Source organism: Coturnix japonica, chromosome 3 (genome assembly GCF_054131305.1).
Source record: "Coturnix japonica strain WE chromosome 3, WE-NBRP24, whole genome shotgun sequence".
Taxonomy (NCBI): domain Eukaryota; kingdom Metazoa; phylum Chordata; class Aves; order Galliformes; family Phasianidae; genus Coturnix; species Coturnix japonica.
This window is the reverse complement of record NC_140665.1, coordinates 5,368,941-5,396,383: the sequence shown is the minus strand read 5'-3', so window position 1 is coordinate 5,396,383 and position 27,443 is coordinate 5,368,941. Positions and strand designations below refer to the sequence as shown.

The 27,443-nt window shown below is 43.6% G+C and overlaps 1 protein-coding gene and 1 long non-coding RNA gene across 8 annotated transcripts in view; one reads left to right on the top strand and one right to left on the bottom strand.

Annotated features, from left to right (window-relative positions):
- MACROD2 (mono-ADP ribosylhydrolase 2) overlaps positions 1-11,394 on the top strand; it is a 789,463-nt gene extending 778,069 nt beyond the window's left edge. For all 7 annotated transcript variants that reach the window (XM_085542412.1, XM_085542411.1, XM_085542408.1 and 4 more), the window contains 2 exons: positions 5,492-5,560; positions 7,570-11,394. In XM_085542412.1, coding sequence (XP_085398538.1) covers positions 5,492-5,553 — 62 coding nt within the window. In that variant the 3' untranslated portion in view covers positions 5,554-5,560; positions 7,570-11,394. The remainder of the gene's footprint in view (positions 1-5,491; positions 5,561-7,569) is intronic.
- Positions 11,395-11,751: 357 nt separating this feature from the next.
- LOC107310723 (uncharacterized) lies at positions 11,752-13,021 on the bottom strand. Its single transcript, XR_001553698.3, has 2 exons — positions 12,915-13,021; positions 11,752-11,878 (listed from the first exon to the last, which is right to left on the bottom strand). It is a non-coding gene; the product is annotated as an uncharacterized LOC107310723 (long non-coding RNA).
- Positions 13,022-27,443: the final 14,422 nt, after the last annotated feature.

Genomic DNA, 27,443 nt, shown 5'->3' with positions numbered 1-27,443 from the left:
TTGGCTCATTTTATATGTTCAATTGATACATTCAATCTGCTTGCCTTTTAACTACATGGTATTTTAAGGCCTGCTGTAATTTTGGTCTGGAAATTGATTTGGCCAAGATGTATCTCATCTCACAGAGGAGTCAGAAAATAATATTTGTGAAAGCTTCTCAGACAGTGCCTGACTCCATCCTGCAGTAAGCATTGGTTCTGAACTTAATGCCAATTAGAGGTCAACATATAAGCTTGTTCTGGCTCAGAGCTGCTTTCCCTTCAGAGGGAAGGAAGTCCTAGCATAGCTCAGTCTGGTAGAAAAGAGAAATAACCTCCCTAGAACATTTACTGCTAATAAAACTATAATGATGGTGTGACCTAGCAGCAGTTCCAGTTGGGTTTGTGAACATTAGCAACCCAACTGTCCCAACCTTCAACTTGAAATGAGTTTTGGTCAGTTCCTTTGGTAAGCAGATGACCTGGCTGGTTGGCTGGCACAGGCTGTGTACTAACTCTGTGCTCCAGCTCATCATGCATAACCAGATCTTAAGCAAAAAAAAATTGCCATCTGGACACTTCCTGTGTGTAAAGAAATGCTGGATAGGATCAGGGCCCTGGTGCTTAAATTTTGGCAAGGCAAACCTTTTGTCATTCTTCTGGATGGGCTCCTGTAACTTAAAAAAACTACAGGAGGGACTCTTGGATTTTGACAGAAAGGTCTTTTTGACTGTTTCAAAAGACAGTGTTCTCAGGTTTGGGCTTCCAGTCCCCATCTTGTTTGTCATCGTCAACGAGACCCCTGTCTGTAGTGCAGACCGACTTCTGACTCATCCCTTAATGTCTTCAGTATTTACATATAAATTCAAGGCAAAAATGCTTATGTCTCCAAGATAAAAAACTACTGCATCCCTTTTGACATTAATTACGCAAAGTATCTAACGCCAGTTTCTGTTCTCTGACATTGGATCATATTGCAGCATTTGGACCGGTGACTGATTTTGATACTGGACTGTAGAGAAGCTTTTGTAAGAAGAGGGAAAGGAAGCATGTTTGATGGGTTTGGTTGCTGCTTGGTTTGCCTTTGTTAATACTGGAGATTATGCTATTACTAGAAATCGCACAGAACGAAGCCAGAACAGCCTTCTTTCTTCATCTCCTGAAGAAATCAACCAAAAAATCCGTAGCCATTTTAAATGACTTTAATTTTGTATCCCTGGAATGGCTTGGGCTACTTACAGGAAACAAATTTACTGAAGGAATATCTGTAGGGATTTCTTTCTGAAAAGAGGAGCATCCACATGACTACTGTGGATGTGTGCTGCAGCACAGCACAGCTGATTCAGCTGACAGCTTCTGCAACAGTGATCTTCACAGGCTTCTTTCCTTCCATTCTCTTTGCTTATCTTGTATGGTCTTTTACATATAGCTCATCTTGTAACTTCTTTCTCTGCAATATTCCAGTTATGCAGAAGAAATGGAAAGGGGTGTTCACTAATGCAGCGTACCGTGTCATCACAGAAAGTCTTTGTTTCTCCACAGCTTAACTTGTTTTTGGAACCATAGTACAGGGTTGTTTTTATGCACTCATACATTACACGTTAAAAATAAATAATCCCATGTCTGAAAAGAAAAAGTAATAGAAAATAAGGTTGAGTTCCTCATGTTCTGTTTTATCTGATGAGTTCATTTCACTGGGAAAAAGAGCAGATTTCTAAGTGTATCGGGTACTAGTTGAGATTTAAAGCAAAACGAAGCATAAAAAAGGTTCCCTCTGATACAATTTTAATGTAAACTGCCTGTTTTTCCTCTGGTCCCCCTTCTTTCTCCCCCAGGAGAGCACTTCCCAGCTGAAAACACAAGAATGTCTCACCAGGTTCCCATCAGCAGCCTGGCTGTGTTTTTTAATTTCATGTGCAATGTCAGAGTGAAAAGTGTTCCATAAATACAGAGTGTAGAGAGTTGAGGCAGTTCTCAACATGTGTCTGTCTTGTGGGCAGGGCCTTCATAGTGATTTCAGAAATGAATAGGACTTGAAAACTGGGCATGATGGACCATCATGAACACTGTTGGGGTGTTCATGCATGTCTGTAAGCACACGCAGTAATATAGATTCCTGCTTGGAAACCAGAACAAAGATCTTTGGATATTAATCTTTTTGTACCCAGGACAAATTTTCTGCTTAGTTATTTAGCTATGACAAAAGCAACCTTTGGTAACTGGATTCCCAGGTGGTGTTTCTCTGCCCACAGACAAAATTTTTTCTACTCTGCCAAAGCTTTAGATATTACAAAGGTAGATGTTAGTTTGCAGCTGGCATTAGGCAGATCATGCTCTTCACTCCTTCAATAATGCAGTTATTCATTGGCCTTTCTTATTTCAAGCCTGCAGAAAGCTGCATCTTGACTTGCTGGCAGAATAGGAGAAAAGAAAAAGATGCGGCAAGCACAAAAGTAGTGTCAAAAGTGAAACTTCAGTTTGTTTCATAAGCCACCGCAAGCTGATGAGTGTAGCACCAATGTCCTGACCTTCACATGACTCACAGAAGCGACACAAAAGCAAGATCTCATCGCAGTTAACACCATCACACATTGTTTATGTAATATCCAAGAAGCACCAAGTAAACAGGTGCACATATATCATTGCAGCACAGTCAGTTTGATTCAAAATAGGTAATTTTCTTTCCTGAGCAGTCTGGAGTTACAGCTGAGTGTCTGATAGCCAAGCGATATGGATGTAAAGGTAGACATTGTTTAGGAAGCAGCTGAAGAAACAGATGACATTTGCAAGTAGCAGTCTGACCAAGCTCCTATTATATCAATACAATAATACTTTTCTTTCGTCTGCCATCCAGATCTACAGCACGTTATCCACTGGGGGGGAAAACACATTGTCTCTTTCAGACAACTCTGAACTTAGTTTTCCAGCCTCCCATTTACCTGTCTTCTCTGCTTAGATGCTGCACTGTGACTGCCGGCTCCCTGACCTTTAAACATGCAGCTGGCTCACTGGGGAGAGGAGGGATGCTGCCAAAGCACAACCACCACTTTGCATGCATGAACTCTGCACCCCTTGTTTTTTCTCCTCTTGCAGGGAACTTGCTTGCTTTTGAGGGGAAACTCTTCTGCAGTCTTAATTTGAGAGCTGCTCAGCAGCTCATGGATGGATAGAGGAGATGCTCACAGGCCCTCTCCAGCAGGCCAGAATTTAAGTAGAAAACAGAGATGCACAGAAATGACTATTTCTGTCTTAAAAAGACCCCACGCAAAGCTCCAAAACTGGTAAAGCTGCTTGTAGGGTGAAGGGCAGCCACCTTGAACTCAAGTGCTTTGCTGAGCTGGCAACTCTAGAGGTGTGTAATGTGATTTAGCAGTTTAACACATGTGAAAACTTATAGTGGTGAGAAGCCTGTTTCTGGCTTGCACTGTGATTAGATGTAGCACGCTTGGGGCCAACCACATTGTTTGAGCACTGACTCGTGCCATGAAGCTGGTGAGTCACATCCTCCCATTCCCAATGTCAGCCCTTCCATCTGCTCCTCAATAGGTGCTCCGTGGCTTTTCAGGCTAAGCATCAAGGATTATGTAGGTGGCCTCGTAACATCTGTTGTTGGGGTTCAGCCAGTGGTCTGCAGAAGCTTATCCTTCAGTTAGATCTTCCTGTCCCTGTCAGAGTTAATGCAAAGAGCTGAGCTTATTCACCCATATGTGGAAAAAAGCTGATGGTGAAACCTTTGGGCACCTCAGTTCTTCCCACTTCCCCTCTGGCTCCGTGTTTCAAGACTCCTTGTGTTTTCTCATTGCCCTTAAAGAGGTGCTGGGTGGTTTGCATCTCACCCACCCTGATGTGACACGCTGTCAGCAAGAGCAGGAATGGCTGTTGGTAGCTATTAAAAAATGCGAGGGGAGGGGGTGGAAAGAGGCATGCTTGTTTGGGATGCTGACAGAGCCTGACCTCAGGTTTCAAATGAAGTTTTGGTTTTGAAAGAAATCTCTTTGAAATGTGAGCAAAGCCTTCTGGTACTTTCAGAAAACCAAGCTGGTGAAACCGGCTGGCATAATGAGGCTGAGAAAGGCTGCTGTCATCAGTGCGCAGCAGCCTTCCCTTAATGATTTTTTATTAAGCATCCTGTCTTTGCTATGCAAATGCATATGAAGAACACAACATCACTAAATGCAATGTGCATCAGAGCTCCATAATCAGGAGCGGATACTTTTCTTGTTATTCATTGCATACATCCAGGAAGCCATTATGGGATCTGTTCTGCATATGGATGATGAATAATTTACAGATAATTCATCACGATCCTAACAGGTGTATTGACACAATATTGACTCAGAGATCGTACTGCCTGGCTGGAAGTAGCTATTGATTTTTGGCCTTTTGTTTCCCTTAGTTTCCAAATCTCCCATTCAGGTTTTCCTGTCACACGTGTCAAATGACTGCATCTGAGACCACAAAGTAAGGCAAGGTTAAAAGCAGAAAAACGTATAAATGGCCTCGATCAAATTCATTCCAGAGCAGATACTAAATACTACTCATCCTACACATGCATGTGCTGAAGGAACCCTTTTGTGTTTAGCAAATCACACGTGCCACTTATGATTTATCATGACATCTAAACTATGGTTGTATTGAAATGCACTTAAGCCTTCCGTGTAAATCATCTTATTTATTTATTTATTTATTTATTTAGGCAGTAATTTTATATGGAAAAATAAGATTGTTAGGGTAAATTGATAGTACACTAGTAAACTAGTATGTGTCTGAATGTAGTGCTGTTGCCCCTCCAGCAGTTTGCAGTTCAAGGACAGCCAAAGGCAGAGGCAGCATCACTGCAATTAGAGGTGGATCTGCATCCAGCCCCTGGCACAGCCCAGGATCTGCTGGGGATGTTCACATCAAAGGTTTTGCTCTCAGCCAAAGGCTCCTTGCGGGAAATCCTTCCTCTTTCATTCTCGCATAGGGAAGCTAAGAGATTCGCAGCCCTCATTAGCATGGCCAACATGAAAAATCTCCATGTCAGGTGCCAAATAAATGATTGCACATCCGCGTAACCCCCTCACCGCAGCATAGCAACGTGACAGCAGTAGCAGGTAGGGGTCAAGACCACTTTGCCTGGTGAAGCTCTAAATCACCCCCTGGAAGTACCTATACATCTGCTGGTTGCCTACAGAGACTGGGGAGGGTCATTTAGCTCATCAGCTGGCCATTTTTCGTAGGTGCCAGAATGAAATTCAGTGCATTTGGACTAAAGTGAAAATCTGCATCCAGAGGCTTGGCATTTCTAGCGATGCTGAAGCATATGCCCATGCAGAACCACTCATCAGGGATTCCGTGTAGTTGCAGATTAAGACAACTGGCATAAGAGATATATAGAACACAAAGGATTTTTAGTGTGATAATTGAACTCTGTGTCTTTTGGGCAGAGCGTGGTTTTTACTCAAGGTGATAAACTTGTGTTTATTGTGTATTGTGAGCACCATTTGACCACTGTCTTGTTTTGTTTTCAGCTGAAATGGATAGTCAAGTTGAAAGTATAAAGGATCCCACAGAAACTAAGCCAGAAGCTTAACTAATAGGTGAGATATTTATGGCTATTTTCCTCCCCATTTTCCATTTTGTTTCTATATTTGAAAACTCAATTTAGAAATGACTGCAATGAAAGTTAGGATTCACCAAAAAAAATTAAAAAAAAAGAGACCAAAAAAAAAAAAGGGAGAGCACAAACAACAGTGGGATAATTGAGCTTCTAATTGCAGAAAAGGATAAACATATCCTGTAGAATTGATTTGTCAGGTAAGGACAGCAGCAGCATTCTGCAGCTGTAATGGCTTTGGACAGTGCGTGGTCTTAGATCATCAGAAGGCAGGACAGCAGTGAGACAAGCAGTGGAAGAGTAACGGAGTGAGTGAGTTTTGGCATCGCTTTGGTAAATGACAGGCAATTTATACTGGTCAGAACAGGGTTCAGTTCTGTGCGATCCGCATGCTGCGAGCAACAGGCTCACATTGTGAGGGCTTTACTGCCCTTGGCTCTGCAATGCCCCACGTCACTTGTGACTGCACTGCTGTAAAACAAGGCAAAGGCAGCAAGCTGCTTTCTGGAGCTGCGCTGCTTTTCAGAGCTTTACTCTTTTATGTGCTAAATGACAGTGCTATTGCAAGAGCACTCGATGGTAGCTGTTGCTGTGGAAGTCTTTGTGGATGAGTAATTTGCTATGAAGACCAGGCCTGCTCCAGCTAGAAGGAGTTCTCTCTCTATCTCAGAACAGAATTTTTAAGCATTAATACGCAATGCTGCCTTGGCATTGCCAATATCATACACGGCAAGGTGTGCTATTTATGTAATAGGATTTCATGTAGCTCAAGACCAAATATAGAAGCTTTACAACAGTGGCAGCTGTATCGGAGAGATTTAAAATACAAGGTCTTATAACTGAGCACGCCCCTTTACCCTTGTCAGCATATTGACAATATGCTGCTGTACTGCTGGAGCGAGAAATACAGCCGATGGTGTCCCTGCTAAAAAGAACCAACGCACAAGAAAGCACCTCTGCAATTAAAATCCAGCTTCCACAGCTCTTCCTTCCCCCTTCCCAAGCCTCCTGTCATATGTTCTCTTAGAGAAAAAAAAAAGGAAAAGAAAGTAATAAAATCCTCGGAGTTAAAAATACATTGAAAGGTTAATACCCTTCACTGGTTTAAAAAATGGATGTGACAATTATCGCAGCTTTCACATGTTCTGTAGGAGGGTCTGCATTTCAGCCACGTTTTCCTATGGAAATTAATATATCCGAATGTTTTGGGCTGCAGTCATTTTTTGCTGTATGAAGGTGAAGTTCACCAGAGTAACACCGCAATTAGCAATTAATTAATAAATGTCCTTAATTCTGCTGCAAGGTCTCATTCTCCTGGCACCTTTCTGAAGCAAAGGGGCCTGAGCTGGGCTACAGGAAGACTTTCCCAGCATTTTAATGGCAAGCGCAGGATTAGAAGTAGAAACTGAACCCTTTGCAGCTCTCCATTTGGGTTCTCCTGACCTTCCTGCCTTATTTTAATTGCAAGGAGCAGGTCTGTGGGGGAGGGCCATGGAATGACAGACAGGTTACGGGTTGTATGAACCGAAGGAAGGCCTAACTGGTTTGTTGTGTCTTATCCCTTATATTACTGCCTTGGATTTTCTAACAAAATAAATGTGGACAGCTGGAGGAGGTCTCAGTTCCCAGATTATCACCAGGGCCAGTCTCTAGTTCAAACTGATGTGCCATGCTGTGAGTGAGATAATTTATTCCAGTGATTTACAGAATAAACATGTGCATGAAGCTACCGACCGGTGGCCATGCACTCCGTTAAGGCAGAAATAGTTTACCAAGTCCTCATCAGCAAAAGAGAGAGGTGCTACACTGATATGAGACACCATTGAGATAACTGTAGGCGTAAGATATGTATATACACCATGTGACACACACGTTTTGTGCATGTGATGGTTAGGGAAACCTTTGGCTTCTGCATTAGGAAGATGAGACTTAAAGTCTGTGCAAGCATTATTCTTAATTTCTGCCTTTTTTTCTTTCTTTCTTCCCCTCTAGGACGAAAGAAGGATGCAGGAGATGAGAGACCCAACAAAACCCAAGGGGCTGGCACTGACATCCTATGGCATCATTCTTAGCAGAAAAGAGCACACAGAGGTGCTCGGCGGGTTGGGAGGGAGGGAGCTTTGGGGAAATGACACTTTGCTTTAATTTCTCTTTGTTCTTCATTGCATTTTGTTCTGTAAACCTGTTGGAAAGAAACACAGTTTCCCAGTTCTGATGATGGTTTGCAATTATTCCTGCAATTACAACAGTTACTTCTGAATGACAAGTCCCTGTGTTATATCGGGTCTCTTTTCCTCCTCCATCGTATTGTCAGCCTGTCTTCAGGTCCACCCCTTTTCTAGCATCTTTATCTTTCTCCCTGATTCTGATACTGTCTGCAGGCAACTTGTGGGAGCACGTTTATTCCCTGCCCTCCCACCCTTTTTTTTTTAAAACTGTTCCCTCAGATACCAATGGAGATTTGCTTTGGGAGCACGAACTGCCACAAAGGATTATAATCCACACGCACCAATAAACAATATCCCTCCTTGTGCTAGGGATTTGAAAGACAAGACGCTCCAAAATCTCCAAAATTTATTGATACAGACAGCCCTGCACATCACCCACCTCCAGGCTTGTCTATCAGCAGCTCCTGGCAACTTGTCCTAATGCAGAGCAGTTGGCAGCTCCCAACCCAGCTGCTTGAATAGTCAATGGCTGGACTCTGAGTGCACGCTGTAGGTAAAGCCTGCACATTGACACTATCTTCTCACTTACTTGCTGCCTCATTACTTCCCCTGACTCTACTCTTTGCAAGCCCAGTGGAGATTGGTGTGACAAGCTGTGACAAACTGTGACAAGCATGCGCCATGCCATGCCCCTCTACAGGTCTTGGGTGCAAATAACACATGGCCTCAAACAGTCAGTACCCCAGATCAATCTGTCTCTTTCCCAGAGAGGTCCATGCACGTCAAAATCCACGTGCCATAAGTACAACCTTCACATAGGGGCAGGCAAAATGTTTCCTGGAATCTGCGAGCAAAGGAGGATAGCAGGCATTCTGGATGTAAAACATCTTTAAATATGGCTTCTGGCTTTAACAGCTTCACACCATGTCTTGTGTGAGCCCTTGTTATATTTTCTACTGCACATACATGATTTTTTAATTTTATTTTTTTTTTTAAAAAAAAAAAAAGCAATTAACAGCTATTTGGATAAGAATGTCTCACCATATGTCAACTGGTCTGCCAGCAAATGCCACACAGAAATGTTTCGAAGAGGAACAAAAGGATTTTACGTACGCAGTAAATGAAACCAGTAGAAGATATGCACGATGGAAGAGCACACAACCTGTCCCCAGGCTACAAACCATATTTCAAAATGCCATTGATAATAATTGGATCCTTTTAACCAAAGTAGTTGTGGTAGTCTCTCTTTCCCCTTCCTGAATAGGCACCAGTCCCAAATAAATTATTTATTACTAAAAAAACAAGGCAAGATATTTTCTAAGATGTGGAAGGATATCCATCCTCCTGTGCTCTACATTTATCCCAGGTATAGGAGCTTTGGCAATTAATTCTCCACCAGCATAATAGCAAGTAAACTGTGCCCCTGTGGAATACAGCATCAGCTATGGCATTTGATGGCTGCTGTCTGCTGCAGGTTGGTTTGGAAGAGCACCAAGATAAGCAAGGATAAGAAAAGAAAACAACAAAAACTCCAGATTTCCCCATGAGAGCACTCATGGCCCCTAGGAACACTGCCTCCTTTCACCTTGCATAGAGCTCCCGCCCATTTGCTTTTTGTGCTGTCTTTGGTGGGTGAATATTTCTGCGTGCCAGCTTTTGTGGCATTTTGCACTATATGGAGGTCATGCCAGAGAAGATCTCAAGGAGATTCTTCATCGTACAGTTCTCCTGGAGACTGGGGGATACTTGGAGTTGGATCAGCTTTAGAAGAAACAGTATAAGCCTTTTAATCTGTTTTATACTCTTGCTAGTTTTCCTAGAGAGATAATTACCCTCTAGCTCTACATTTTGGATTTTATTCCCTTTGAAGCCACTGTTCTGTTTCTCCTTCTCATCCCTGTTAGTTTGCCAGATGCAAAAAATAAATGCATCTTTTGGGACATGGATATTTTCCTGATGTTCCTTCACCTCTTTTCCAGCAGATTCCAGTCTTATAGACAGTGGCTTTGCAAATGGTGCATCTCTGCAATGCAAATCCCTTTCTATGTGTCTTCTGTACTTGCTGATTTTGATTTAAACAGACTGTCATAACAGAAGGTGGAAGAGTGGGAGGAAGAGGAATAAATGCATCGGGTATCTCTCACCACAATTCCCTGGTTAGTGCTGCCTCTGTGAAAAAACAAAAATCAAAGGGATCCATTTCTCTAGGAATGCGAGGGAACTGCCTCCATACGGCATAGGATAGATTGGGAAAGCTCTTCTTTGAATTACTCAAAAACATTGAGGACAACCTAGACTGGCCACATCCTCAGCTGGGGTAAACTGGCCTCAACAGAGCTGTCACATGCCCCTCAAGCATTTGCTAGCCTTGGTTTTAGCAAGGAGGCTGGCCACAGAAGCACAACTGCTTGGAGACAAAGGCTCATCTAAGTCCTTGCAAAGACGAACTGATGTAAATAACAGAAATTTGCTGCAAAAATGCCTCATGTTAGACACAATATTTATAAGCTCTGACGGTAATTCCATTGCACTTTTTATTCAACCTTGGTCTTTGAATGGCAGCAAGCCTCTGATGCTGGGAAAGGTTTTCCTGAAGACACAGCAGCAAGTGTGAAGTCTAGAAGTGTAGGAAGTGTTGAATAAATAAACGTGTAAGTTGCTTAAATGCTTGTAGGACAATTTTCAGAGAGGCCTCTATCTTTCTTCCAGTAGATTTTCATTTCCTTACGGCTTCTTTCATTTTTCAGTAGTCACAGAGTGGGCAGAGTTAGGTGGTGTGAGTTCCTCAGTTGGGTTTGCTGGTTGCAGCTGGGCCCATGCTCCTCCACACAGTCTCCAACAACATGACAGGAAACACAGCAATGTGGGAGCTGATACCTGGCACAGAGAGGAAGCTCCTACCTGTTGGTGTCTGCATGCAAGGTATCAGACTCTGCTTTAATGTTGCAGTTCCTATTTCTGAAAGTGCAGGTCTCTGCTGTGAGACTCACTAATCCTCCAGCCAGTGACTGCTCTAATGACGGACGGGTTTCCTTCCACGCCGACCTCCAAAGAAGATGTCTGAGACGTCATCTGTAACACTGGGTCACACATTCACCACAGCTAATTGCAAATCTTTCTATGAAGCACTGAAAAAAAGCCTCTTTGTGAATTAACACTGTTCTGCTTTATGCACTTGATCAAAAAGAAAAAACGAGAAAAAAAAAAAGACATTTCTCTATATGCAGTGCATGCCTGCTTTGCTTTCAAACCGACAAACTTAGCAGAGTATGTCGGATCTATTTTCTCGGGGAACAGGGGTTTTTATCATACAATTCATCTGGGATTTGCCTTACCCTGACATTTGTGATATAAAGGAAAAAGTTTTAAGAAAAAAAAGTAATTTTCTTGATCAAAAATATGTTTTTACTTACTTAAATGCAAAGAAATGTAGACTGTTGCTTGCAGAATGTCTTCTAATAGATGGTATAACAGTTATATAGGCTAATCCATGCCTCTTTTGTTACTCTGTTGTTTATGTGCCGAATTCGCTTCCCAGTCTGTTGTTTTTCCTTTTGTCCATGCCATACGACAGAAAACTTAAGGAATCGATGCCTTCACACATTTGTTTGTTAAAGCAAAATCTTAATAAATCTTGTTCTGAAGACAAGCCCACATCGCTCATGTATTTCTTTCCTCCCGACTTTGCCAATCATACAGCAAGAGCCTTGGTCATTACAAAGGCACCCTTCAGGCTGGATATGCAACTGCATTGTAGATTGAATATTGTGTTGCCATGATAGCTGAGCCTTGTCATTGTCAACTGAATGTTGTGTTGGCATGATAGCTGTAGTCTGGAAAAAATGGATCCATCAGGGGACTTTGGGAAGGCAACAAAGTGAGGTAAGAATGGGGACTTCTCAGCCTGAAGGGGAAGTAGTTGTTGGGTTGACCCTTCATATTTTGTCTTAGTAGCAGCCGGTTAACCTCAGAAAGAAAAATACCAGCAGTGCCTTATTGGACATAGTTGATGAAGATTGCACTTTTTTATTGCTTTAGTTTGCTCTTATCTGAGGAAAGTTGCAGTGTAGAAGGAGATGCCAAGATGCCTGGTTTCCTAGATCTGCTGAATATAGGCCCTCTCTGTAGCGGGCCTACATTTTTGAAAGGAATCAATAAGGAAAAATTAATGTCTCGCATGAGAAGCAAGTAAATTCCATTACACCCTTTAATGTATAGCACAGGGCTGAGAAGGAAAACCTTATTTTTGGAAGCTGAAGAAGGCTACTCAGAGCTTCACAGTGGTACATTTATCTGGAAAAGGGGAATTAGGCAATGAGCAGGTAAACCTACTAGGAAAATATGATGAACAGTGAAGTGCACTTTTATTCCTATATTCAGGGGCCAGATTGACATCTTCTTCCAAGTCATGTTTGGAAAAGTAGTAGATTTGTGTCTGGGGAAAAAAGTTTTTCTTAGCTGATACAGTTAAGGGTCAACCTTGTTGAGCTTCTCTCAGCAGCTAGATTGTCGTGATTTCCATGAGAAGGCTGGCTTAGCCACACAAATGCTGTGTTCCTGAGAGGAACAGCTTGTGCTTGGAGTTGGCTTGGCTTTTTTTCCCCCCCCTCGTGTAGTAGAACTCCCTTTTCACAGACACATAAGATGAAGCCTTTGAATCCTTCGTCCATATATTAAGGTGAAAACTGTGATACAGGGCTTTCATTAGGCTGCTGTTTGTAGTTTGCTTGGTTGGTTTTTTTTGTTGGTTTTTTTTTTTGGTGGTGGTGGTGGTTTTTTTTCCCCCTTAAATTAAAGTGTTGAGAGATGCTTAACTACCCTCATTCCATTGGAATCACTAGTAGCTCCTTCAAATATTTATGGCAAATGGCAAATGACTATTAATTCCTTTGGAATTCACTGATAAAATATTTATTATAATGAAATCCTTTAGAGACTAAGGGAAGTCCTGATTCAAACACAGCAGTGGATTAGTCCAGTGCTCAGGCTCCTGCTGTACTCAGGATGGGGATGCAGTTGGTAGCAGATCCTTCTATTGGCACATGGAGGGGAATTTGGATAGGATGGTTTATGCGTGTCCCAATCAAGAGAGCCTAATTGTGTATGCTGTGGTAGAATTCTCAAGCATGGTAAGCCTTTTTGTTTGCTCTGTGTATATATATCACATACCTGTTGCTCCTGGTCCAAAGATGCTCAGTTCCCCCTAGCCAGCTCAAATCCAGCCTGTCTCATGGGCAGGACATCTGCAGTACCCGTGCTCTGGGGAGGAAAGGGAGTTTTTTCAGAAAACTCAACAGTTAGTTAATTATTTGGGAACAAAGAAAAGTTTTGTACAGGTATTTTGTAAGTTCTCATCTGTCAAGTTATTACTATTAGCATTTAGCAATACAAAGCATTACAAATTAGAGCAAGAGGAACTGTAGCATAATCATAAAAACATACAGCACTACATATTTGCTGTCTGCACCACCACCACTTCACAGTTTATCTTTTAATTCCTGGAATGATGCTCTACTCGCATTAATGAACTATTTATTATTTCAAAGCTTTAACGTTTTGGAGAGTCTGATCTGTGGCAGCTGTTGAAAGCCTTATTGCTGCTCAGTCAGGCTCAGTCTTCTCACTTCCACAGCACCGTCACAAGCTGTAAGCTATACCCTGTTTCTTCAAGCTGATAAGATGCTACCAGCAAAATCCTGAATCTTACATAACCAAGTATTTCAGACCTATTAGGAATTCTTTGCTCCTGCTACACCCCTTATGTCACAGCCCTATCTGTGTTATTCTTGCAGGAGGGAGGACCCCAGATTCCACCAGGTCCCTCTTGCACTATCAGCAGCCCTGGCAGAAGGTCCCAGACCATCAGATACAGATCTGTTCTCTTTTAGGTTTCACTGCAGAGCTTGGAAGGGATGCAAAGAAACGCCCTACAGCAGGCAAATTGTTAGCAGCTGAATCCATCAAACTTTAGCACTGGGCTAACATCTTGCTTAAGCAACAAGACTGCCCAGGATGAGTTTGTGCCTAAGGTGATCTACTTGGAAATATAACTCCAGCAACTTATTCTAACAATTCAAGACTGATGTCTCTCTTGCATGCTGGCCAGTCTGCTTCCTGAGTACACCAATCCTTTGGTTATTCTGATGCTTCTGCAAAACTAGTGCACAAGACTGCTCTGGTTGTTTCAGGGCCCACAGTGTAACTCAAATTTGACAGCAAATCTTTGCCATACATCTGTGAGGAAGCAAGGCACAGCTGCTGCTCTTCAGCAGCCTCCTCAAAAAACACTAACATCAGCATACACAGCTGGCTTGTGCAGCTGAAATTGGAACTCATCCCCCAGGCACTAGAGGCTCCAGTGTTCTCATATTCTCTGGGTAGCTTGTGCACCTACACAAAATCACCTTTGCAGCAAGTTATTCTACTGCTTGGCCCTGAAGCCTTGGCTTTATTCCTCCTCATAGCCCAGAGGAAGACAGCCCCACAGCTCCCAATGCTGGAGCTCTGCACATCACCTGCAGCCATGCAAGAGAAATAGTTGAGGCGTTAAATCCCTCCAGCCAGACTGTCCTGCAGCAATGCAGGCCATCTGCTCATCACCAAGAACTGCTCCCTGCTGCAGCCCCATCCCTTGCCAAGACCAAGATCTGGCACCATATCCCCTACAACCCCTCTACGCAGTGAAAGGAGAACTGCAGACTTTTCACTCCCAATGAATCTCCAGCACCTTAATACAAGACAAGGATCAGCCCTACATTTTGGACAGCCATTCACAGTCATTAAGCAAAACCATCCAGAGACACCCTTCTAATGGCCAGGTTAGGCATGAGCGGGAGGCACCAATGACAGCTATGAAATGCAACATATTCATGCAAGACCTTGGAAAGCAAAGACCTGCAGGGAGTTGCAGCCCCATAGCTAGAATAACGAGGGCTTTCCATGGGACAGGTTTACTGGATACCATTGCTGGAGACCAGGATCAAGAGCAGCCAAAGCACAAGGAAGTAAATTCAGCCTCAATTTTAGTGCTGAAGAGGGGAGATATGAACAGCTGTTTGGGGTGACCCCACCGCATGCACTAAAGGGAAGGGCCCAACACTAGGGGATAGGGCTGAGCTGCCTCCCAATCATGAGGGCACGAGTGCAGTAGAAAGCACTGGTGAAGGATCATAGCACATCCACAATCACTACAGACCAACTTTTAGCTGGTTTTCAGAGTGAAGCCTCTACTCACAGCTACAGGGGTCAAGAAGCTACACGGCCTCAGAACTGCAGCGGGCTCCTGGGGCACCCCAGGCCACCAGCCTTAGGGGGATAAAAGCTTATCAGGCCAGGAGGTCCACCAACCCCAGCTCACCTGGGAAAGTGTGAGTCTCACCACAACAACTGCAAGAAACACCTTTTCTCAGATCATACCTTACATGTAGCAAGCATTTTATAAGACAACACAAAAATATATATATATACGAAAAAAATATATATACGAAAAAAGATGAAAGAACAGAAATAAACCCACTGGCTGAGAAGTACAACATAGATGTGAACCTTGGGAGGCAGCACAGTGTTGTGGCAAAAAAGAGGGTGCCCACATGCCTCTGGATATACAAAATAAGTGACAGGAATGGATGGAAAAAACAAAGGTTGATGTAAACAAACAGCAAAAGAGACTGAAATAGACAGACTGGAGAAGGGTTTGTTTCAGGGCCATGTTTTCCTGCAGAACACAATATATTACCCTCCCTGAGTGACAAAGATGTAACCCGGTCTTTGTAGGGGCTACCTGCTGCATAGCAGTCTATGAGCTGGGCTCCTTCAGCCAGGTAGCTTTAATTAAATGTTAGCAGGTTTAGGTCCTGTTTATTAGATGTTTCAAGTATGGCAACAGTTTCTGGCTGCACTTATGACTGCTATTGTTGATACAGCATCAACACAGCAGGAAAGAGTGCTTGTGTACTGACTTCATCATATTCTAAAGCTGGAGGTCACACCCTGAAAACGGTTCTCTCTGGTAAACTGGATGCAGTAAATGTTTGATGAGTGCTTTTGTGAGAATGCAGAATGAGAGCTGCTAACAAGCAAGAGACAGGACAGGAGAACATACAGCCTGTACCTGCAATGGGATCACCTTCAGAAGGATGATGCTACACAGCACTGTGCTCCTGAAGCTGATGGCAGAGGTTACCACATCCACACCCACTTTCTCTCTGGGCTCTTACAAGCTCCCCTCTGCCATGCCAGCCAGCATAGATGCAGACAACCAGGTTTATCCCATAGCTGCTCCTCAGATCCTGCCCCCCATGCCCTACTTTGCAGCTGGCCAAGGAGCTCTGCCTACAATCCCAAATGGGCAAAGAGCTGTGCAACACAGGTGTATTCTATTACTACACCCTCAAGTCAGCTCTGGTTGTCTCCCCTTTCTCATCTCTAGGAGAGGAAAGGGATTCAGAATGTTCCTAGAGAAGTCAAAGGATAGGGTTTCAGAACCCTTGTTTTACTGCAAGTCCAACAAACAACACATACACAAAGATGCAGAGAATCTCAGTGTTCACAAATGATTTCTATTCTTAATCAAAACAAAGATATTCTTAACACCCACAAGCTACAAGCGCTTACAAAGCAGATGCTTGCCAATCCCCTGTGCTAGCAGGCAGTGCCTGACCATAGATACCATCTGAATGGCAACTTCGCACCCAATCAAGTGCTAAAAGCAAGTCCAGAGCAGCTGCAGAGGGACTGAGGGCAGGAAAGGAACAAGGTGGCTGTGTGCCATCTCTCACTGATCAACAATGGTCCATGGTGGCTCTTGGGAATGGTTAATTCATTCTTTAGTGAGTAAAAATACAACAAATAGTTATAATAATAAATAAAACCCCTCTGTTCCTTGGCTAGTACGACATTAGAAATGTATCTATCTGAAATAATTAAAATTAAGGGGAAAAAAAAAAAATTGGCATGTTTTCCCTCCATAAAATTGCCTCTGAGGCCTTACAAAGCCAAGTGCATTTGCAGAGTGGGAAGGGGAAAAAAGAGATTAAAATAATTACAGCTTTCCTTGAGTGGGTCTGCTTAAGAGGAGATTAAAAAAAGGCATGTTGAAAAATCCCCTTGACTCCAACCTCTGCTGGTGCCCATCTGCCATGTACTTACGCCACCTCGGCTGCACTCCCAGTCCAGCCCTTGGAGGTTTTGTGCATCAGGATGTGTGATGCTTCCCTTGGAAAATGAGCCTGAAGATGCTCTTGGTCGGTCAAAAACTGAGTGGAGACAAAAATGCCTGCAGGCTGCAACACCTGCACCCAGGCAACCCAAGGGGATGCGGTGAGGCCTGCTGACCGTCCCCACAGCATTACTCCAGCTTCACTTGGGCCCCCCGCAGGATTTGCACCAGCTCCAGCTTTTGCTCATCCCTCCCAGGACAGGGCACACAGAATAGGTGCAAGGACATCCCCCTTCCTCCAGGCTGCCACGAAACAGATCATGCTGAGGGGAGCATGGCCACTGGCCAAGACCATGGCATGCAGATGCCATACATGCCTCTGTGCTGGCTTTCAGGAGTACCACTGGATCCGGTGCTCTATTTACTGCCAAGCTCTTTGACCACCTTTGAAATCATTTATCCATACTCACCCCACCCCTCTCACAGGAGCACTGTGAACGAAGGTGCAAGAGATAAACCACATCTTGCATCTGTTCAGCATCTGCAATAATCTGCAGTGGCACAAAGCCACCACTGACCACCTCCCTGGAAGGGAGGGAATGGAGGGAGGGAGGAAGGGTGGGAGGGAAGGGAGGGAAGGGAGAGAAGGGAGGGAAGGAGGGAGAGAGGGAGAGAGGGAGGGAGGGAGGGAGGGAAGGAGGGAGGGAGGGAGGGAAGGAAGGAAAGAAAGGAAAGGAAGGAAAGGAAGGAAAGGAAGGAAAGGAAGGAAAGGAAGGAAAGGAAGGAAAGGAAGGAAAGGAATGAAGGAGGCAGTCAGCACAATGACGCCGAGCTGAGCCTGAACTTAGTTTGACCTGTGTCACTCTTCATGCCTTCCCACAGCTTTTCCTCTGGAACAGAGATGTAAAAACAAAAGATTAAAAAATCGAGCACCTGATTTCGTTAGCGTCAAACTTCATTACTGTGAGCAGCTAATAGGAAATGTGGCTTAATTGTTTTAATTTGCCTGTTAATTTATTAAACAACTGTTTCCTCAGAGTGCGTGGACACCTCATCTCCTGCTTCTGTCCCTTTGCTGCATCACTAAGTCTGCAGTGTCACAGCTCTGCTGGCAAAGGTGCTGCCATGTGGTGCCAGGGGTTTGGAGGCCAAATACCCCAAAGCAGAGCCCAGTGGGAGCTAACACAGAAACAGTGGAGCTGTTGTGCTCTGGTGTGTGCAGGTAACAACCTGCATGGTTGGCCTTTTTGAGTGCAGAGAGGGAACAAATGACTGAGGATATAGTTTCTGAAAAGTTTTGAATCACCCACTTGTATGGCACGTGCTTCAGCAGGCAGGAGAGGAGCTCCTGCCCACATATCATTCCTAGGTCACAATAGGGTTTCATTAGCACACGGAGGAGGAGAAAGAAACACATAAATATCAGTGAATACTTGATACTCCTTGGCAAAGGGACAGGGAACACTTCTTTGGAAACAGTTGACAGAAATTTGGAGAAAACCTGCAGCAAGTTGCACTGAACTCATGAGACAGGTATAACACAGAAAGTTGCTGATGCAATGGCATGATTTTACTCAACTTTGCCATGCTCCTGAGCTGTACTGAGGAGCTCCGCCCTGTGGGATGCCTTGGTGAGTCCTCCCTTAGCTCATGTTGAGTGCCCTTCCTCTGTGCTGTATCACTCTCCCCAAGGTAAGAAAAACCCATTTGGAGTTCTTGGAGGGGAGAAGAAGCACATTCAGACTACAGAAACCTCAACATTACAGGCATTAAAGGCATTTTCTGAATCTGCCAAGCTTGAGTTCCAATGTGCTATGCCAGTGCTTATGTAAGCAATTAATTTACATAATAAAATTTTAATAAAGATGCCTGATGAGTGCTCAGCTGTGTTTTTCTCTGCATGCAATGGAGGAATCTGTGACTAAGCCCAGCATTGCAGAGCACAGGAATCGAACCCACTTGTGCATTGTGCCAAAGAGCTGTGTGGGACACCTGTCCGGGCACAAAGAGCCCCACAGAGCCATCAAACTGTCCCTAATTAAGTGTAAGGTGACTGTATTCATTCAGAGGTGCCGTATTGATCAGTGCCAAAGCCAGAGCTGTCACTCACACCCATTTAAAGTTCCTGACTCCACAACAATCAATACATGCAAATGCAGCTGCCAGAGAATTAAGATGATTTAATTTTTACCAAAAGTGTCGGGATCAGAAAGATCACAAGATGGAAATGCAGCTTGGGCCCACCTGACACGCTCCTGAGGGACGTCTCCTAGCACTTGGCTGCCTTCAGTTTGTAAACAGCAGTTTAGATCTTCATCAGGAGGGACTGGAGAAAGGGAGTAGAGCAGATGTGAGCAGATGTGAAATCTACTGTCTTTTGACTTTGCGTGATCTCCTATAGCCCTGACATAGAATCATAGAATTATAAAATCATGTGTGCTGGAAGGGACCTATTAAAGGCCATCAAGTTGTACCCTCTGCACTGAACAAGGAACCCACAGCTCCATCAGTGCTCACAGCCCTGTCCAGCCTGACCTTGGCTGTCTGCAGGCATTGGGCACAATTACCTCTCTGGGCAGCCTGTGCCACTGCCTCACAGCCCTTATGGAAAGAACTTCGTCCTTCTATCCCATCTAAATCTCCCTTCTTTTAGTTTGAAACCATTTCCTCTTGTCCTATTAAACAAGCCCTATAAAGAGCCTGTTCCTTCTTCCTTGCAGCCCCCCATTAGATACTGAAAGAGCATCCATGCACTTGGGAACTTGCTTGTGGCAGTCTCAGGAGGGCCAGTGGGAGACATCTGGTCCTGCTGGGGTGTACAGCCAGTGCTTTCTGACTGTGAGAAGAGCCCTGCTCTCTGCTCCCTGTTTCCTGTTCTCTGACATGTGGAAGAGCACAATGGTGAGTAAGCAGAGGAGAGAAATTATAGAGAGAAACAGAGAGGCAGAAAAAGAAGGGCTGAAAAAGAGGGCAATTCTACAAAATAAACTATTAGACAAAGCTGGTTTGAAGTAAAATCAGTCAGGGGAAAAAAAAAAAAAGAAAAAAAAAAGAAAGAAAAAGGAGAAAAAAAAGAAAAAAGCTTTCACAGCTTCATAGGATTTTCAAGCTATTATGATGAAAGAAAGATTTGGAAGTTGCCATCATCTCATCATCGCCCATCTCCACTGCTCATCACTTTCAGGCTCGATCCTAATAACCTCTGGGTGAAGGAATCTCATTTTGAAATGATCCACTTTCATCTCTTTCTTCTCAGGAGATGACGGCACCGAGTGTCTGTCTGCTGTCCTCAGACTCTTCTGCTATCCCAGAGACCACAGCTCTTTGGGACAACATTGCCACAATCAGCCATCCCCTAATGAGCTCCCCCAACCACCATAATGTATATTTAAATACCAACAGGAGCCACTCAAAACCTCCATTGAGAAGTAATTGGAGTGTTTCTCATTTTGAAATGTCACCAATTAAAAAAAGACCAAAATGGAAAAAAATTAGATAATCTTCTTTTGTACTCTCCCTTTTCCCCCTTCCCTTTCCTTTCCTTCTCTCAGATACAGGCACAATCTGGGGAATGATACAATTTCCAGCTGCGAAACAAGGGCAAGAGCAGTCAGCCAGCAGCTGGGTTTGGCCAATTAGCTGATAGGCCAATAAAGACTTCTGTATATGCAAGGACTCATGTGCATCTATCTCTTACCTACTTTTAGAAGTACGTATATATAAAAGACTCCTATATCCACGAGCAAATCATAAAATTATAGAATCACTAAGGTTGAAAAGACCTCTAAAATCATCCAGTTCAACCCCAACCCATCCCACCATGCTCACTGATCACATCCCGCAGTGCCACGTCTCTATGGTTCTTGAGTACCACTAGGGGCAATGATTCCACCACTCCCTGTGCAGCTGTGCCACTGCCTCACCGCTCTCTGGGAGAAGGAATTGTTCCTAACAGCCAACCTGAGCATCCCCTGGCACAATGTGAGGCCATCTCCTCTCATCCTGTGGCTGTTCCCTGGGAGCAGAGGCCAACCCCACCTCACACAGCCTCCTTTCAGGTCAATGCAGAGAGCCATGAGGTCTCCCCTGAGCCTCTTCTTCTCCAGACTCAACAGCCCTCGTTCCCCCAATTGCTCCCCATCACACTTGTGCTCCAAAAATGAACACAGTGCTTAAGGTATGGTCTCACCAGTGTCAATGACACTGGGAGAATGTCTTCTTTCAACCAGCCCTCCAGACAGTGCTCAAACGTCTTCTATATACAAAGTGCCTCTCCATGCTCAGCTTACCTTGCAGCTGCTCAGTGCAGATTCACCTCACCTGCACTTTTATTAGAGATGAGTGGACAAAACCAATGGTTATAGAGCTCGTTTATCTTTATATGTCTACTTGGGTCCATTTATCAGCTGCTCTCTTTGCAGACAGCGCCTCTGCCAGCACCCTCCAAACTCCATCAGGGCAAAGCCACATCCACCCCAGCAGCTGGGTGCCATTAAATGCCAGGGTACAAGCAAAGCCCAGAGTAAGGGCTGTGCAGCTGGTGGCTTCAAGTCTCCATAACGCTGTGTTGGCAGCAGCCAGTGGGAGTGCTGGAGGCCAGTGGAAGATTGCAAGGTTGCTGGCTTACAGCTCCTTGAACTGACTGCTGGTGCTTGGGTGCCTGAGTATGATTGCAGTGCTCTGTGCAATTACTTTGCTCTCATTCTGTAACCCTGTGAGAAAATTCAAGGGTTTCATCTGCAGGTTAAGCTTTTATTTCAAGCTTTGCTCAGCAACAAATCCTGCTCAGTCTTAGCCTGCAAAAGCACCAAAGATTACTCTCAAACAGTATAAGCAAATGCAAGAATAAGGGTGCAGATGCACAAAACAAAGTAAGGCCCGGAAAATCAGGACATATTTCCATTCTTAGGAAATTACAGCATTGACATGATCATTTTACTGATCTGAAATACTACACATCCAAGTCGCCTCTAATTAAGTGGAAAGCCACAATATTCATTCAAACGTGCTGTATTGATTACAACATGCTCTGAAACCAATCAATCTTTCCATTTCAAGTACTGAGCTGTGAGCCAAGCAGCAAACACAGACAATGCTTGCTGAAAGCTATGGACAACTTCACCTTTCAAAAACTCTGCTGCCCTTCTTTGGACATGCACCAGGGCCTTGATGTCTTTCTTGTACTGAGGGGCTCAACACTGAGCACAGCACTCAAGGTACAGCCTCACCAGTGGCAGTACGGAGGGATGATCACTTCCCTGCTCCTGCTGCCAGCGCTATTGCTGATACAGGCCAGGATGCCATTGGCCATCTTGGCCACCTGGGCACAAAGCTGGCTCACGTTTTGCCAAGCACTGCCCAACACCCCCAGGTTCATTACACAGTCTTCCAGCCACTCTGCCTCATGCCTGTATTGTTGCCTGGGGTTGTTGCGTCCACAGTATGGGACCTGGCACTTGGTCTTGCTGAACTTAATCCCATTGGTCTCAGCCCAGCTATCCTGTCCCAGCCTGTCCAGATCCCTCTGCAGGACCTTCCTATCCCCAGGCAGATCAATGCCCAAGCCACAGGCTGCTGAAGAGCACCTCCTTGCTTGTGGTGGCTTTTGTTTGGCTTGTGACAAGAAAGATGTAAACTCTCACCACTCAGAACTTTTCTCTTGCTTATTTCCCAAGAATCTGCAATCTTATTATCCTTAATTACAGAGCACGTTATAATGCCCTAGTATTACACAAGAGTTGAACTCTAGAAAAACACACAGCATGTTATGATTTAATTTAGTAAATACAATTTCAACTCAATAAACCTTTTTCTCAGTTTCAGATCTCGGTGAGAAAGTTACAGCAATTGTTTAGGAGTGTCACACAACTAAGTCACACCAAGATAACAGCAATTAGCCATACAGAAGAGCGGGGCATATTTTGCTCAGACTGATTTCAGCACGTATTTCCCATTCATGAAAAGCAGTAAAACGAAAAGAGGATATATATATATTTTTAAGTCACGTGTGCTGTCAGAAAAAAAAAAAAAAAATTATTAAAAAAAAATCAGTATTAATGAGAATTAGATAGTGAAAATGCCATAAATCTGATTGTGCTGTATGCAAATTTTTCCTGTTAAATGTTGTTACTTTCTTTGTGGTGCTCAGGGATATGACTTAGCAGAGGGTTGTTAAGAGTTAGGGTACTATGGTTAGGCTGTGGTTGGACTTGATGAACTTCAAGGTCTTTTCCAACCTGGGTAATTCTATGATTCTATGATTCTTTAAAATAAGGACAAGGGGGGGAAATAAATAAATAAGTGAATAAATTTAAGCCAAACAAAACAAAAGAGAGAACAAAAGAAAAGGGAAGGGGAGAACAAACCCCAGCCCAAGGACTTTGCTCACAGATGGGCTGGTCTCAGCCCCTCTCTTGGATGTGAATGGTGTGGCTCTGCTTGCCAGGCTATGAACTTTTCAAACACTTACACCATATGCATGCTGCTGACTGGATGCTGTTTTCCAGCAAAATGAATTACAGAGGCTCCCTCTGGTGCAAATTGGATGAGTTCTCAATTTTCTTAACTTTGAAGCCTCGTGTTTTCAGCCAAAGCTAATCCTTAAACACTTGGCTCGGGAGCCTGTAGCAGAATGAGGAAGTGAGGAGGCCAAATGGTGAAATGGCACCTCCCCAAAGAGGCTCCTCTTTAAGAGCCCTTCTGGTCACATTAGTGAGCAGCTTCAGGGAGCAAAGCTGATGGCTGGAGAAGTGGGGATCATAGAGACCAGATGCCTTTGATGCTACCTGAGCACAAGACCCAAGCAGTGTACATTTAAGCAACCTCTGGGAAATAGGAATTGGATAAACTAGATTTCATGGCCTTTAAAAAGATTCCTGTCTTATTTCTGATCCTTCCATTAATTGTCCGATTTGGGACAAGCTATAATAACCTGCCACAGAAGGAAATACTTAATAATAATAATATTAATAATATTAATAATATTAATAATATTAATAATAATAATAATAATAATGTCAGTGAAAGCCTTGTGGAGCTTTCCCTCACAGGGGCTTTGAGCAGACAGGCTCCTGTGAACCCTAAAGTCATCACTGCATTCCTTATTACAATGACATCAATCCTCAGATCAGAAACCATCTCTGCTGCTTCCACAGAAACCTGATAATTACAGTAATTATCTGGTGATCCAGCTTGGCTCTATCATGTTAATTGTATCTTACCTCTGTTGTTACTAGTTCTGTCTTCCGTCTGAAGCACATCAGATCCAGCATCATAGACCCTTTGGCTGATCTGCGTTGATACAGGTCCTTTGGAGACAAAAAGGATTCAAGTTAGTGCACACCAACCAAAGACAACGTCATGAGGTTCTCCTCCAGACTGCTTACTGAGTCAAGACATAAATGTTTGGTCAAGAAAGTACCTCCCTCAGGCACACACCAACCAAAGGAGAAATCCCGATTCTGTTGAAACTGAAATTAAAGTAAGCCTTCACAGAATCACAGAATTACCCGGGTTGGAAGGAACCTCAAGGATCATGTAGTTCCAACCCCCCTGCCTAGCAGGGCCACCAAACATACACCTTTACTAGATCAGGTTGCCCAGGGCCCCGTCCAACCTGGCCTTGAACACCTCCAAGGACGGGGCATCCACAACCTCACTGGGCAGCCTGTTCCAGGACCTAACCACTCTTCTAGTAAAGAACTTTCCCCTAACATCCAACCTAAAGCCTTGACATCAGTGAAGCAAGATGTCCTTTGGCAAACATCTGAATTTTTAGAGTCCTGTGGCATGTACAAGAGCTTCACAGGTCCCTTCTGCGTGGAGCAGCTGCTCATTTGCCCAGGGTTTACTTGTCACCAGCTTCTTCTTCTCTGCTCTCTGAGAGCCCAAAAGACAAGCTGCCTGGATTCCTGTTTCAAGAGTGTTTTAAGACCTCAGATCTTCTTTTGTGTTTATTTATTCCTCTATCTTTTTCCATTGCCTACTTCAGTAATCCTCATCAAATATTTATGCTTCTTTATTTCCCTGCTGCAGACCATTTAATCATTTCTGCTCTGCTATGGGATTCTGTATCTCTGGTCCACTCCTTTCTTCTTAATTGCTAAGTGAAAACAGGCAATCTCTGACTTTATTCTCACAGATACATCTTTTTATTCTCACTGTGTTCTTTTCCTACCCACCCAGTCCTCTTACAGTGCAATGTTTAAGGAGGCAGCCGTCTCTCCTACTTTCCCTTCCTTTCCATTTGCCTTCCTTTTGATGATCAGAGTACTTCCACTTCCCTTCCCCGTGACACTGAGATCCAGATCATAATGGTCTGGACTTCATTCACACTGATGTTAGTGATGGCCATGCAACCAACCCAACTATTCACACGGGAAACATGTGTAAGAGTTTGGTTCTATCTGTTTGATTTTGGAAAGCTCAATGGGCAAATAAGGTGGTCTATGAAATGTTAATTGTGGCCCAAACATCGTCCCTAGCTTGGGCTGTCACTGCTCGTCAAGGCAAATTGTACTTGGGATACTACCATGGGACACTACGTGGTGATTCTGGCTGGGGGCAATGGGAAATGAACTCACACCAGAAAAGTGGGAGGGGGGAGTTAGGGATGAGCCCTTGGGCAGGAAAGAGTGCAAATCTAATAAAACAGCCCTGCTACTGTGAAAGGAGGCAAGCAGAGCTGCTCTGCTGTATAGAATACCTGTCACTGCACTTAAGAAGAAACACTATCCTTTGAGGACAGAGCAGAGATGAAATATCACAGCGTACCTCAAGCTCAGAGCTTATCCAAAACAACTGGGCAACATGGGTAGCTCCATGTTCCTAGCAAGGAGGATCTAGGCTTGGTAATGTATGATAGTATCATCTTTCTTCTCTGTTTCCTTTATTTAAAAGTTCATCTTGGTCTTATTAAGTCGATTTTAACAGTGGTACATTTACACAAGCCTACCAGTGCGCTATTAAGAGACAACAGAAGTGCCATAGAGACATACACATGCAAGAAGCCCTGCAGGGATGCAACGCCAGATCGATACCACAGGAAGTTAGCAGGTTATTAAGATAAATGATTATCATAGATTGGCTTTAAAGTTTGTAATACATACAGAAATTTAAAGACATGTTTAAATGATGGCATCAAGACACTGCCTTGCAAGGAAAAATACGCTAAGGTCAAGGAATACAAGATGGAGAACATGTACAAAAAAGTCAATAAATGTCCATGATCAGAAGCTGGGTTTTAAAAATAGTTTTAAGGTTTTATAAGAAATTTGAATCCTCAGCTTCTGTTAAATCACAGTATTTAAAGCATTATCATAGTGATATCCTGGCTGTATAAGGAACAGGAACATTCTTAGTAGAGCAGGACCTTTTGTTCTTTCACATTCGTTCTTTATGTGGGATGTGATGCTTGAGGTTAGTCCAAAAGCCACTGGGTAAACTGGTTTTGCATTGTTTTCTTCTTAAAAATGATATTTTAATACAAACCACTTTCTCTCCTTTGTTCTTGCTGACTCTGTACCTCCCAGCAGTGCAAACCCCTTCAGATAATTCATTTCTTGTATCTCACCCACAGAAGCAGCCTCTACCATTTAATGTGTCTGCATTCGGAGCAGGTTGTGATAGTGGTTTGCCACCAGCACCTTCAACACGTTTGCAAAGATGGGCACAGTTGGACATCTCTAGAGATCAGTTATAAAGCATGAACATTGATGTGTCCTACAAGCCCAGGGGCGTCTCAGAAAATGCTCATCTGTTGGGGAATGTACTATCCACATAGAGAAAACCCCTTTTCTGTCTGCAGAGAGGAGATACGGAAGAGAATTTGATAAAATTTATGGAGCTTAAGTCCTGTCCTGTGTTTTCAGTTGGAAAGAATAGCTTGAAACACTATGAGGTGTGCCTGTGATGAATATTGAAGAGGGCATTTAGGAATAAGAGAGCATCTTAAAGACATCCCCATTGGGTAACTGAACAGTTCATGGGCTTGTACCTTGCAGAAAGAAGACAGTTTATAAGAAAAGTTGGTGTTTGTACTGCAATACGGCCAAAGTAGAAACTGAAATTTAAGTGAGGTTGCAGAAAGAAACAGCAGACTTTTTATGGTGTAAGAGTTGTTGTTCAAGGTCGGTGATAAATAATTCCTGTGTTTAAGATAACACAAGACTTGTAGAACTAGAGATAAAATGAAATTCTGCACAGAAAGTGAACAGCCTTGTACATCAAGCTACCCTGTGTGTACTACAAACTGATGGTAACAAGGACTACATCTTTGGTCACCTTCCAGGGGTAAAGAATTGGACAGTAAAGAAAAAAGCCTCTAGATATCCCTTTGTAGTGGAAGAAGTTCTGTTTCAGATCCTTCACCATTAAGAAGATGCTCTTCTTCTTGGCAGAAGAAGAGTAAAACTCAGCAAGGAAACATCATTCACATCATTTCCACCTGATTCATCTGCCCAGTGGGTCACTTGCTCTGCTATCTGGTGTGTAAGAGACCATCAGAAGGTTCTTCAGGACTTCAGATGAGAGAAAGATTATCT